General features: G+C 41.5%; 1 protein-coding gene across 2 annotated transcripts in view; it reads left to right on the forward strand.

The window, feature by feature from the left end:
- LOC8032331 (protein Jumonji) overlaps positions 1 to 13,024 on the forward strand; it is a 52,524-nt gene extending 39,500 nt beyond the window's left edge. For both annotated transcript variants that reach the window (XM_029995524.3, XM_029995525.4), the window contains 2 exons: positions 1,785 to 1,889; positions 11,203 to 13,024. In XM_029995524.3, coding sequence (XP_029851384.1) covers positions 1,785 to 1,889; positions 11,203 to 11,316 — 219 coding nt within the window. In that variant the 3' untranslated portion in view covers positions 11,317 to 13,024. The remainder of the gene's footprint in view (positions 1 to 1,784; positions 1,890 to 11,202) is intronic.
- Positions 13,025 to 13,682: the final 658 nt, after the last annotated feature.

A 13,682-nucleotide genomic window follows, 5' to 3' on the forward strand; every position in this document is an offset into this window, starting at 1 on the left:
TTACAAAAACAAGCAAAAAATAACCTCCTTCATGACGTCGTAGGTCCTGCCTTGAGTAGCCTTGAACTAGAGGAGGAGTAGTGAGCTCATCGAGCGCACACGGCTGCCGCACTCCGTGTCGACGGCTCGAGAGGGCGCCACTAAAGCACGTGTTGGATAGGCTGTATGAAGCGGGCGGCCAGGGCAGCTCGCATTGCATTTGCAGCGCGACCAAACACTAATTCAGCATAACATTTCATTGGCCACAAACGACAGCAAACACGGGGTAAAGATCAGTTCAGAACGGGAGCCACTTCGCACTGCCGCACCGCCAAATGGCCAAATCGCCAGCACGGCCCGCGCCGAAGGCCTTCGGAACGCTCGGAACCGGTCGGATTCTTGAGCCAGTATACGACCACAGCGCCGCCGCGTACATCCGGGACATTTCTACGCTCCTCGTTTGTCGTAGCCTCATCCCACTAGCCTTTTCTAGTATGCGCCGTTTTTTTCCGCCGCTTGGTGGCGGGTATGTCAACGGGTCATTTCTCGTTTCCGTACTTTCTAAACTGCATTTGTTTCTTTTCTGATCTAAAATAGTTAACAAAAACTACTTTCATACATAATTGAAACGGTTCGCGACACTTATATTTTGTATCTCGACTAAAAAAAAGCTATTAGCGGCTTTGACCAGTGGCAAGCTTAGGACCAAAGACGTCACATTTTGCGCGCTTTCGGTACCGCGGGTCGCCCTCGTCGGTGGAGGAGGTTTCCACGTCGTCCCGTTAAAATATGACGCACTGATATTTAGTTACTCTCTCCGTGCCCGCTGGCTTGCCCCAACCCCAAGAGACGTGGAAACCGCAAAAAAGGTAGACGCTTAAATATGATTGCAGGGCCCCTTTAATTGTATTACAAAGCTTCCGTTGCAACGGTGCAATTTGTCCATCCTCTTTAGGGGTGATCCCAAAGTCCTTCGCCCAAGGAAGGACCCTTCATCCCAGATATTTTATATCATGAGCATTTTGATTGATGTTTCTACCTTGCTTGAGATGAAACATTCATGTTAAGAAATGTATGGACCGCAGTGTCCTGGAGCTCTAAGTTGGACACTCGGCGAGAAAGTGGGCAAGATCGCTGACTGCCACAATTGGTACTGGCCAATTGCAATGGTCGGAAGTCTCGTTGACTATCTTGCTGAGTCTCCAACTTAGAGCCCCTGGTAGGATTTCAGCATGTAGAGCCCTTCTTTCCAAATACGAGTCCTTCCTGATTTTGCTTCTGATAACAGAAAAGTATCTGCAGAGAAGGTACTTACCATAGTTGCAAGTCACTGGAAATTGTACTTAAACTACAGTCATAGTTTCTGAGAAATAAAATAAAAGTCCCTAGGTGTGGAAAAAGTACTTATTTACCGGTTTGCATTTACTTGCACCTACCGTAGAGTACCGCGCTTGCACTCATTCCATACCCAAATTTGTAAGATCTGAGAAAATATGCACTGTACGTATGTATATGTAGAATTGATGACCGGACAAGGGCCCATCCCCCCTTTTTTCATGATTATCTTGAAATTTTGAGTGGGCGCTTGCCCGGCATTTTACGGTAGATGTTTTACAACCCAGGTACTTAAAAAGTAGTGCAGTTAGCTGCAAGGACTGTGGGTGCCTTCTTACTGGAACCCTCGGCTTTTGAAACTACAGTGTGTTCTCAGTTAAAGAGCACTAATAATAATGTGAGTGAGATGTTGCCAAAGCAGCTAGTTCCCAAGTCGTTCTTTATACTGTGTGTCTTTTTTCTGGATGCAGGTTGTAAATATCCACGATGACACACTATACTGCCTTGAGCATGCGGTGCAGAGTTTACAGAAGAGGAGCCTCAAGTCCTGGAAACTCCTGTACAGCTATGACATGGTCTGTTTATGCTTTTCCTGTGCATTTGTGCTTATTTCCCTACTTATTGTGTTTGCAATATTTAGCATCTATTATTTGCTTGATGATGACCTCGTGTGTTGAAGGTGGCCAGGCTAGTAGGGCCCATACCTCGGCAAACCTCACTCATGAGGGCCCTCACTCACCCTCATCTTCACAGGTGAGGTGAGGGTGAGTGAGTTTCTGAACCAGGAAAATTCATGAGTGTGAGGGTGAGTGAGGGCCGTGAGGGCCGTGAGGGCTGTGAAAGCGGTGAGGGCCGTGAGGGGGGTGAGGGCCGTGAGGGCCGTGAGGGCCGTGAGGGCCGTGAGGGCCGTGAGGGCGGTGAGTGGCGGTGAGTGGCGTGAGGGTCGTGAGGGCGGTGAGGGGCGTGAGGGGTGTGAGGGCCATGAGGGCGGTGAGGGCCGTGAGGTTCAGTGAGGGTGAGTGAAGGGCTGAAGGTGAGTGTGACTGTGAGGGTGAGGGTGAGTGAGGGGCTGAAGGTGAGTGTAGCTGTGAGGGTGAGGGTGAGTGAGGGGCTTAGGTGAGTGTGGCTGTGAGGGTGAGGGTGAGTGAGGGCGACCTAAAATGCCGACCTCTGGTAGGGCCCAGGAGTGGCAAATATGTATACAGGAAATTTCCGTAAAAACACCCACCCAAAGTGAAGCGATAAATGGTAAAAAATATCGGGTGGGCGATCGTTGGAGGTGCAAGAGCAAAATCTTATTAAAAATTGGTGATGAACATCTGGGCACCCACTACAAACTATGTGAAACGGGAACTGATACCACAGACACAGCCAATTCGCGTTCCATAGTGCGATAAGCACGCGGGAATTCGCTGTGAACTCCAGTGTCACAGGAACTGATACTGCAGGTCGCGGACGAATCAGATCCACATTTAAGGTTTGCTAAACACATGAGAATTTACTGGAAACGCACGTGTCACGAAAACTGATACCGCGGATCACGGGCGTATCGGATTTGTGTTTCGCAATACGACAAACGCGCAGGAGCCGCTACAAACTTTCGTGTCGCGGCAACCGATATTGCGCACACAGATAGTGGACAAAGGAATGGTGGAGCCCGCTACGAACTCGCATATCTTGGAAACGGATACCGCTGATCAGACGCAAGAGATTCTCATTTCACGGTGCGATAAAGCCGTGGGAACCTGCTAGAAACTCGCATATCATGGGAACCAATATCGCGCACGCAGATCGTAAACAAGTAAAGTGAGAACCTTCTACAAACTTGCTTATCACGTGTCCTGGTATCGCAAATCACAGGACTGGTGCAATTCCCTGACATCTGATGTCCAACGGGAATCCAAAAAAAAAAGGGGGGGGGGGGAGGTTTCAGAATTTTTATGTTATGGATATTTAGCCAGAAAAATGGGATGGTCAATATCTCGGAGGAGGGCGACTTTACCGTAGGTATTACTTTCTTGCGAACCACCCATTGAAAAGGTGGTGGGTATGTTCTCTACATTTCGAAGTTTTTTCATTAATGGCATACACGGGCAAGTTCATTGTTTGAATAGGTAGCCACCCCTAATTTCGGTTTTAGAATTTCTTGAGTGTCGGTTCAGTTTAAATAGAGTAAACGAAAAAGTACATTCGGATTATTCAATAAATTTGATCATTAGATAAACAGGAAACCATCCTAAGTTGCCTATATACAGGGTATTTTTTACAATGCCAGCCAAATAATTTTCGTAGAAACTGAATGGCACAGAAAAAAAGAAAAAAAAAAAAAAAAGAAAGCTGATGTTTTATTGGTTTTTGTTTAAAGGCGCGTCCACACTAGCAACTAGCGACAGTCACGAGAGTGACATACGACAAGTGACCACTGACAATTACACTGCGAGTGACCGGCGAGTCGCTTCTCAGGAGCTGCCGTTAATTCAGTGCGCCCCGCCACAGCTCGGGTTTGCGTTTCCGTGCTTTCACATTTTCGCTGTCTCACAGCTACAGATGCCTTGTCGTTGCCATATGAAAAAGACTTGTTATGTTTACCTGGGTCCTCCAAAACTGTACAAAGAAGCCCAATCGCTACATCGGCGTGCACTCGCTCAAGCTATTGCGTCTCAGTACATACCTGTCAAGAAGTGGTACGGATTTTCTGCCAGTCCCAGTTCTCTCTTGGGCGCTCGTTCAAATCGGGCACTGTGTTTATAAAGCAATGGAGATTCTTTAATAGCACTGACCAGAGTTGCCACCTCCGTGGCTTTGTATCCACAGCCACTACCACAGATTGAGGTGCCAAGGCGTTGAACGGACATATCGGTCTCTCCCACAGAAGTTTGGCGTGCCAGATGCAAACAAATGCGAGGGACTCTCGCATCACTTCCGAGGTGCCGCTAATTGGTTCGGCCGCCGGGTGACTTCGCGACAAGTCGCAAAATTCGGTCTGGAAGCGACTGCTTCAAACCTGTCGCTTTCTCGACTTGCGACTGTTGCTTTTGCGACAAAAGTTGTCGCTTTCGCGACAGCTGTGACTTGCTGGTGGGAACATGCCGGGCCTATGTAGAAAAACAAATAATTTTTGGCTTAATTGGGATTTTAGTCACTGTTGAGTAATTAACTTTTTAATTAGTAAGTTTAAAGGTATAGTCTCAATAAGAAACTTTCTAGGCTTCATTGATAACCATGAAATCGGCCCCCTTTATAAAAATATAAGGTATGAGTTGCATTTAATAGCATTCCGATAGCACTTTTTTGGACGCATTCTATGCCAATGGCCTCTGACTAGAGCTCCCAGCTACTACCTGAACCCCCTTGTAGGAGAGAAGAAAGTGTAGCTCAAGCCAGCAAAATCAAACGCTGTGCTGTTCAAATGATATTGCTAGAATAAACTGATTCTTTGGTTCACCTCCGTAATGTAAAGAGTGTGTGGTGTCAAGTTAAGGGGTAATCCAACTGCACCATTTGCCATTTGTGCCGCTTGCTTGCGTGCACCTTGCTGCACCCTAAGGGAGCAATTATGCCAGCCCATTTATTCATGAAGGGATTGGTTTTTGGTGGAGCTTTTGTTTTCACCGGACAACTATGAGAACCCAGTGCGGTTTAGCCATCACAGTCCAATTCAGGTTTCCAGCTCTGCAGCATTGTTTCACACCAATTTTACCATAAAGCCCTAGTGCTGTGCAGTAGTGGTGCAAAACTATCGATAATGCTATCAATACTATCGATAGTGGAAGCCAAATTTGAGTATCGATAGTGAAAAAACTGTCGATAGTTGACTGTCATGAAACTCGATAGCATACTATCAATAGTCGACTATCGTGGAATTGTTTATAGGCTATTGATATTCAACTTTCATAATGATATCAATGGGGTTTTATTAGGTGACGAATGAAGAACGTCCAGGAAATGTTGTGTAGCTCGATGAAAACCGCAACTGGAATTGGGGACTTCCGCATAATTATCGAGGAACAATCTAAAATGTATTGGAAAAAAAATAACAAAACGATAGAAATCCTCCTTAGAAACTGTTGACAATAAACCATTAAAATATCTAATGTGTACTTTTGAAAAATATGAATTAACGATATCACCTTGATGGGTTGACGTTTTTTTGCTGTTTTTAGATTACTTTTTGGGGTGTGCCCTTTGCTTTCTATGAGCTCAATCAGAAAAATCTATATTCCTGTCACCCCTGGTATGTAAACTATACATGTTTTGCATGAATCCAGAACCCTGCTTGAATAATGCTAGCAATGGTGATTGAATGTGCAAGTATGGGGACATGACTTTACCCGGATGAAAATATTAGTGTAGCATTCTTTTGAAACAAACAGGTTGCGAGGAAGAAAGGAAATACTATGGCCTTTTTGATTCCTAAGCCTTTTTCACTGAAATAAGGCCTCATTGCCACCAAAACTGATACTTAAATCAGAAGAAATTTTTGTTTTTATCAATTATTTTAATCCAGTTAACATTATGTTCTCAAACTAATTGTATTTGAAGAGTGGAAATACTAAAAGCATCAGTAACTAATATAACTATGTTTTCTTGATGTAAGCATTTTTTTTTTCTGGTAATGTTTAATTTGAAGTCTGCAGAACAACAATTTTTGTTACATTTATTGATTCAAATATAGGTATTTATAGATTATGTGCCAGGTTCTGTATTTTGAAGTTGTATTTTATACCAACAGGTAAATCTTTTCCCAGCCACTGTTATTAAAATATACCAAAATAAAACAGAACGAAAAGTGGCAACATATCGTGGCATACATGCCTAAGTACTTTTGTGAACGGCTAAGTCTCAATTTTCGGGAATTCGCTATAAATGGTCATCAGGAGAAATAGAAATTATGATGATCCCCAGCTGGGTGCTTATTTTCACCTGTCAGTAGTCAAGGCTATGAAAAGAAATATGTGTCAATTTAATAATAAGGGAAACACTGATGCTAAATGTGAAAACCCTGATGCTAATTGTCCTTGGCAAGTGTTTTACCTCGCTCCAAGAAAAACAAAAAAATACTGAATATACTGAATAGTTTTACATATGCGGGCCTACTAAAGTGTGAGGCCTGATATCTGAACCCCATGAATATACAAAATATGTGCACAGGAAAACTAGCAAACTGCCATTTCTGTTTTACTTCTATATTAACTGTATGAGAATGCAACTCTATTTTGTTTTGGCTTCTTTCAATTTCATGTTTTTTTTCCAAAACCACGCATTGTCTGCCCATACATATCTGTCATCATTCCTTTTTTGGGTAGTGCTTAAATTTTCCTTACACTCTATAGTTTTCTGGAAGCTGATTTTCAATATATCGATAGTTGACTAAAAACCAACTTTCAGTAGTACTATTGATTGCACTATCACTAGTACTATCGATAGTCAACTATCGATAATACTATCCATGGTGCTATCTAGGGATGCCGCAAACTTTTTTCGAACCTAAGGTTCGAAGATCGAATCAAGCGGTTAGAAAGATTTTGAATTTTCTAACTTTCCATATTGAGAAATTCGACGGAAGTCGAATTTCCGAACTTATTAAACTAAGAAGTTCGACACTTTTCGAAATTTCGAACTTATTACGCTGCAAAATTCGATGCTTGTCGAACTTTCGAACTTGATAAACTAAAAGATTCTATGATTTTCGAACTTTCTAACTTCTTGCACTAAAAAGTTCAAAGCTTTTCATACTTTCAAACTTCCTATGCTAAGAAATTTGATAATTTTCGAAATTTCGAACTTATTAATTTAAAGAATTCGAAAATTGTCGAACTTTCGATTCCTGAAAAGTCTAAAGTTTGACGAACTTCGGAAGACTGGCGGGCGGTTTCGTTTGGATTGAAGCAGTAAGGTACATTCATAATTTTTTTTTTTTTCAAATTTTTACTTGCGGTGCCGCATTCCTTGTGAAAGACAATGCCGTTTATTTCAATCATCTGGCATGCTTGGTTTTAAAGAAATAGATTCCCCAAGGAGCAAGGAAGGACGACGGGTTTTTGACAATTGTCGTTTGTGCCATATTTGAAGCGCGCTATAGTTGAAGCTATTTATGGTAGGGATGTTAAACTTTTTAAGAATGATCTATGTATAGCCTAGGTAAGTGTCGTCTTAAGATATGATTATTGTTATTCAAGACGAGTTTTGAAGAAATATCCAAACATGTCTCTATGGGCAATTATGCCCTAAACTTGGTAATTTTTTTCGTCTGAATTGTTTGAGGTATCGCATTTAAATTAGCACCACAGGCAGTACATATCATTATCATCTGCACAATAGAAAATAATTGTTCAAATTCAGCACGTCATAAAAATAAAAATAAAAAAAATATATATTTTTTTTTCATTTTACGTTTTTTGGATGTGTTTCTTATAGCCTGTGCGCATTTTGGTAGGAGAAACTTGTTTTGTAGTTCTGGGCCTCTGAATATGCAAGAATACAACACTTCCGACGGGTTTTTGATAGTTTTTGTTTTTCTCTCCAGCTTTTTATTTTTGCATTTATTGTTATGTTTATTTATTTATTATTTTTTACCAATGGCACAGTTATTTAGGTCGAAAAGACATAGCTTTGAACTTCCGAACCACCGAGCATGTGACGAGTAGTGCCTTCTGACAACGGGTTTCTAACAATGATTATCTACGCAATCTTTTATGGAGTGAAGAGCGACAGTAGCTATACATATGCATAAATAATTTCAGACTAAAATAAGCTCGACCATGCCGTCTTTCCCCGTATTGTTTTCTTTAACAGTCCAAAATATCTGGGCGGAAGGGGGGGGAGGGACTGGAGCCCCCCCACTGTTTTTCCGACGCCACAGGCATGGTAGAACGCTCCTCGACATCAAGTTGTGTCAGCTTCTGTGCTTTTTGCTCGGCGTTTCTTCCATCCCGGAAAATAAACCTCCAAAGCAATTACAAACTAAAAAATTGTCAAGGTGCAGGTGAGCTGGTGTATGTTGATCATGATGCAAAATCCCGAGACTGGGAATGAAATTCGCAAGAAATAGTGTAAGAAGAAAGAAAAAATGGAGACAGGACACCGTCTCAAACACAGCTGAGTTGAGTTTAAGACATTGTCCTGAACTGAGTTTTCAGCTGAGTTGAGTTTGAGACGTTGTCCTGAGCAAAGTTTGAGACGTTGTCATGTCCTATTTTTTCTGTCTTCTTACACTTTTTGTTTCAAATTTCATTCACAGAGCTGAGTTTGAGGTGCTGTCCTGTCCCCCTTTTTCTGTCTTCTTACACTTTTTCTTTCAAATTTCATTCCCAGTCTCAGGATTTTGCATCATGTACAAACTAAACGTACTATATGCCAGCGTCACTCGGGTGGCATTCGATTGGATTACTACCAGCGTGCAAGGGGGTAGGGAGGTAGTTTGCCAGATCGCTTCAAGGTTTTTCTGAGCCTCAACCACATGCCTGCCCCTGGCCGTTTCGAACTGGATGAGTATCGTTAAACAGTGCGTTCGTGTGATAACTACTTCGTGATGCACGTTAATGACCCCCCCCCCCCCCCCCCCCCGGGCTGGCGGTCACAATTACTGATCTATGGTCACATGTCACTCTGCACTGGCAAATATTCCAGCACATCCGGGGCACTTGTCATCTCATTTAATTGCCTGACCAACTTCGCGCAGTTTAAAATATCACTTCCAAACTTTTCTAAACCTGGTTTCGTGAAAACCAGCGAGGCGTGAAAACATTATTTGAAACTGAAACTGTGGCGGAACATGAAAACCGGATTTCAAACTTTGCGCACTTGGACTTGAAATAAATTCGAGACCTTCGAAGCTTTTTTTTTAAATTTAGCCCTAAGAGAGAATCGAAACCTTCAAACTTTATGTAGAAAGAACTTCTAAATCTTAGAATTTATCAAACTTTATGTCTATAAGAATTGGAAACGTTCAAATTTTTCGTACTTCAGATCCAAAGAAATTCAAAACATTAGAATCTCTCGAATTTCAAGCTAGGAAAGTTCAAAATCATCGAATTTCTCGATCCTCAAGTAGAAAAATATTCAAAATAATCGAACCCAAACTTTTAGAAATCGTGAAAGCTTCAAACTTTTCGAATTCGAAACTCCACGGTTTTTGAAAGTTGCGAATTTTTTACATGCGAACCTCCGTACGGTCGAAAACATTGAAACCTTTCGAATTCGAACATCAGTTCGGTTACAAAATATCGAAGCCTTTCGAATTCGAACCTAGGGTGGTTTGCGGCATCCCTAGTACTATCGATAGTGCTATTGATATTTGACCATAGATAGTCAAGTATCGATAATACTATCGGTAGTCCACTATTGATAGTTTTTGACACTATCAATAGTATTGGAAAAAGCATTGATAGTCAGTTTTTCTATTGTTTTGCATCACTACTGCACGGTTTATCCAGAAGCATTTCGGAGCACACTAGTTAAGATGAACAGCCTCAAATAATTATTTTTTTCTGCATGCACGTGTTAAGTAGCGTGAAACTGTTACCATAAAATACCGTGCATCCGCCCATACCAGACTAAGCGCCCATACCCAAATTTGTAAGATCTGAGAAAATATGCACAGTGCATTGATATTTAAAATTGATGACCGGACAAGCGCCCATCCCCCATTTTTTAACCTCATACCTCTTAAGGAGGTATGAGGTTAAAAAAATGCCGCTTTTCGTGTCACGTGATACCTCTATTTATATGGAGGTTTACATTGGTACTTTACATCGACTGCTCAAAGGTGATAGTTAGCAAGCTCACATCAATCCTGCTAAACTTTGTTCACTAGTACTAATTGAAACAAAACACAAATTTGACCGAGTTAGTGGCACTATTTTACAGCCATGGAAAAGCAATTTGGCTAGTACAGTATGACTGCTAACTTAAAAGGAAGCTGAAGCAGTTATGTATTTGAGGAAACACACTTAAATCGTTTTCATTTGACGTCACAAAAGCAGTTTTAGGAATCTCTGCTCTCGCACAACTTCAGCGCCTATCAAAGCTATTCACAGGCACTCTTGCTATTTTTAAAAAGGGAAAAAAAAAGACACCACGACCGATGCCAGTGCAAGGGATAAGAGCCGGCAAGCTTGCAATTGCACGCGCAGCCCTCAAGCCACATGCGCTTGGCGACCGAAAGATACTTTTTTGACGTCTTGACTGGTCGGAGGTTTTTCGTGTTTTCTCGCATTTAGTAACATCTTCGGGGAAAACGAACGTGATATTCAGACTCACGGGATAAAACTACACTAGAATCAACCTCTACCTCGTTTTCTGAAAGAAGTGTTTTAGCTTCCCTTTAAGGCTTTTAATGGGCATCACACAGTATTGATTACATGAATGCAAGTAACTTAATAGTAAACTGCACGGAACTGTTCCAAACTTGTGTGGGTGCTGCACCAGAGTTGCTCCGAAACAAGCATTTTCCTGCTACAAAGGTGTTCCAAAACAGGGTTTTTTTTCTGCTCCAAAAATTACTCAAAACTGGTTGGACCACCCCTGCACATTAGTTGTGCGCTTTGGCTGTGGGGAGCAGGACCTCTGTTGCAAGGGTGCACTCTGATAGGAAACCAAGACCTAGAAACACATTCAAATTGTTTTTTTTTTTTAATGCTGCACGTGCATTATTAATTTTACTACATAGACCTTTTGGCAAAGGCCATTGAGACATCAGTCTCTTCTCTGCATGATGCATAATTTTTGCAGGAATGATTTCTTCTCCTTACTCCTGTTGTAACCATTTGTAGAAAATATAAGCTTGGCATGATGGTTCCGAGCCATGCCATAGTTGGCATAGTGCAGTTTGTTTAGATGGGGTATAACGTGCATTTGCACTTTGTTTTTGTCCTTTTCCTAAAACAGGACGAGCTGAGGTCGATTGTTCAGAAGTTGGAAAGCCACATCGAAAATCAGAAGGCTTCAGCTGCGAAAGTTCTGACGGAAGCAGCTAAGAAGAAGTCTGTAAAGAAGAAATGAATTCCAGTTGACTTGTTTGTGATGTGAACTTGCACAGCACAGCAAAATGTGGTGTGCAGGTAAGGTGCTTGATCTCCTGGCGGGCTTAGTTTGCGGTCAGTGTCAAAGATTTTGTGTATATGGCTGTGCAACCACGTCCTTCAAAGTTACACAGCCCTTGGTGACACAGTTTCGTTGAGAATGCCGGGTTTAATTTATTTTACTGCTCAGGCAGCGTATATGCAGATGAGATTAAAAACAATGTACAGTTGACCCAGTCAGGTATTATACACTTTTTTTTACTTCGTATTTTTAAAGACTTTACATATTTTTTTTTTGTCAGCTCGTCAACTGACAGTGGTCTGTTTTAACTGCAATTTGATGCAGTTGTCACTTGAGTGTTTGCATCCTCATCTTCTTTATACACTGGCATGGCATTGTTATTTTTTACTGACCGTCTGTACAGGGTAAGAGATATTTGTGTGATTTTGCGTGGTGAATGATAAAGGTAAATGAGAGATTGCACAATGAAAACATGACTATGCAAGTATTCTGTGTTTCCCATTGCTGGAGAGCTTTCTTTGTTTCATGTGTCATGTTAGCAATCTCGTCTTTTCTTGTTTGCATTCAAGCATTAAGAAGTGTGATAAACGAGCTCATTGAAGGTTGCAGCTGCATAAGAAACTCCGTGTTAATCAAAACCTACGATTTATGAGGTTTGACAACAAAGTTCCCGGATGAATTTGAGGAAATGGTTCCATGTAAGTTTTGAGTTAAGGATTGTGCTAGCTTCAAAGTAATCTGTGCAAGGCTGTTGATGCTAACATTGCTGCCATGTTTGAATGCACTGTCGGGACTGACTGAGCTCCTTCAGTCAGTGCTCTCTGGATAACTTCTGTTGGTGCTGAGTTTTAAAATTCTTCAGTTTTGAAAAGAAGGAAATTGCAAGGCACCCAACAGAAGAATGGGTTTCTTGCACTTTTTTTTTTTCCTAAAAATTGTTTCACAAGTTGTGTGAGTGAATGTATTAATGTAACTAAATTTTTGTTATTTGAAACTGCCCTGCTTGCTGTTGGGGAAAAATCTCCCAGTTGAATACTCCTATTGATGTGACAGTCTCCATTAATCTGAATGAAGTAGGGTATCTTTTTTCTTGCATATCTTAGGAAGCGAGTGTACATGGGCATTTATTATGGCATTACGGCATCTCGTGTCCCAGTTATGCCGAGAGAGTGCTCCCGCTGTGATATTTTTTTTTTTCCATGGATTAATTTTATATAGTATTCTTACTGATTGATATGAACAGCCTCTTTTCCACCAGTGCTTCTGCCTGCTGCAATCTTGTTGCACACATTCTCTCATGCACTCCCATTTACTCTCCTGTAAACCTCCTCGGCTACTCAGCTTCTGATAGATGTGCACGCATATTTATCAGATGCCTGTAAACCTGTTTCATCTCAGAGATATCTGTGAGACCTAGGTTCACCAACAATGTGTATGCTCCGTTTTTCGTTTATGCTCTCTCGACAAAAACCGCGTGTGAGAAAACCAGTGCGCGAGCACTGGCATTAGTGGTGCAAGATGTCCGAAAGTGGCAGCTGACCCAGTGTTCTTGCATGAAGAGGGGAAGAATTGGTTCTGGAACCCAATTGTCATGCCTCGTATTCAACATGTCCCAGTTTTGCGTTGTGCGACACTTTCAATGCCAATAAATTGTGTTAAGCACATATCTGATGTGTATAGAGTTCTTCATTTTCAGGGTTCCAATTCATAGAAAAACATGAAATACAGAATTGCTCAAACACAGTCCAGTTTTGAAAACAAAATGTTGCCGGATAATTGTCCATCTTGTTTCTCTCGGATGCATGTGGCAAACGTGGAGGAGGTGAAATTTCATCATTTGGATATGCAGGGTGTTCTTTTTTAGGCTCTACAGATTTGTTTAGAAAACTCCATGAAAACTACAGTAATGTGGTTTGTGCAAGTGTGTTATACAGCCAGGGGGACATAATATGGGAGCTAATCATCACAATAAGTGCTAATTAACTAAAATATGTTGATCAATGTTTGAATTATTAAAAATAAACACGGTTTCGATTAGAAGCTTGCTGAGCATCATCGAAAACCACTACAGTGAAACCCGTTTAGAATGAACCCACATACAGCGAATTATTGTCGATATCGAACTCGCGGGAAATTTAAATAAAAATACATGTAAAAGTTTAAAAGCTCAAGTTGCGAACAAAATTGAGCGAAGAGAAGCGATTCAGAAACGGAAGAAAGCTAAAAAATACTCTACACGCACGCACAAAAAAAAAAAAAAAAAAATGTGCATCCCAAAACCGTTGCCTACGAAGAGAAGCGATTCAGAAGGGGAGATAAGCTAA

This window comes from Ixodes scapularis, unplaced genomic scaffold (assembly GCF_016920785.2).
Source record: "Ixodes scapularis isolate PalLabHiFi unplaced genomic scaffold, ASM1692078v2 PGA_scaffold9__187_contigs__length_104089568, whole genome shotgun sequence".
Classification (NCBI taxonomy): Eukaryota; Metazoa; Arthropoda; class Arachnida; order Ixodida; family Ixodidae; genus Ixodes; species Ixodes scapularis.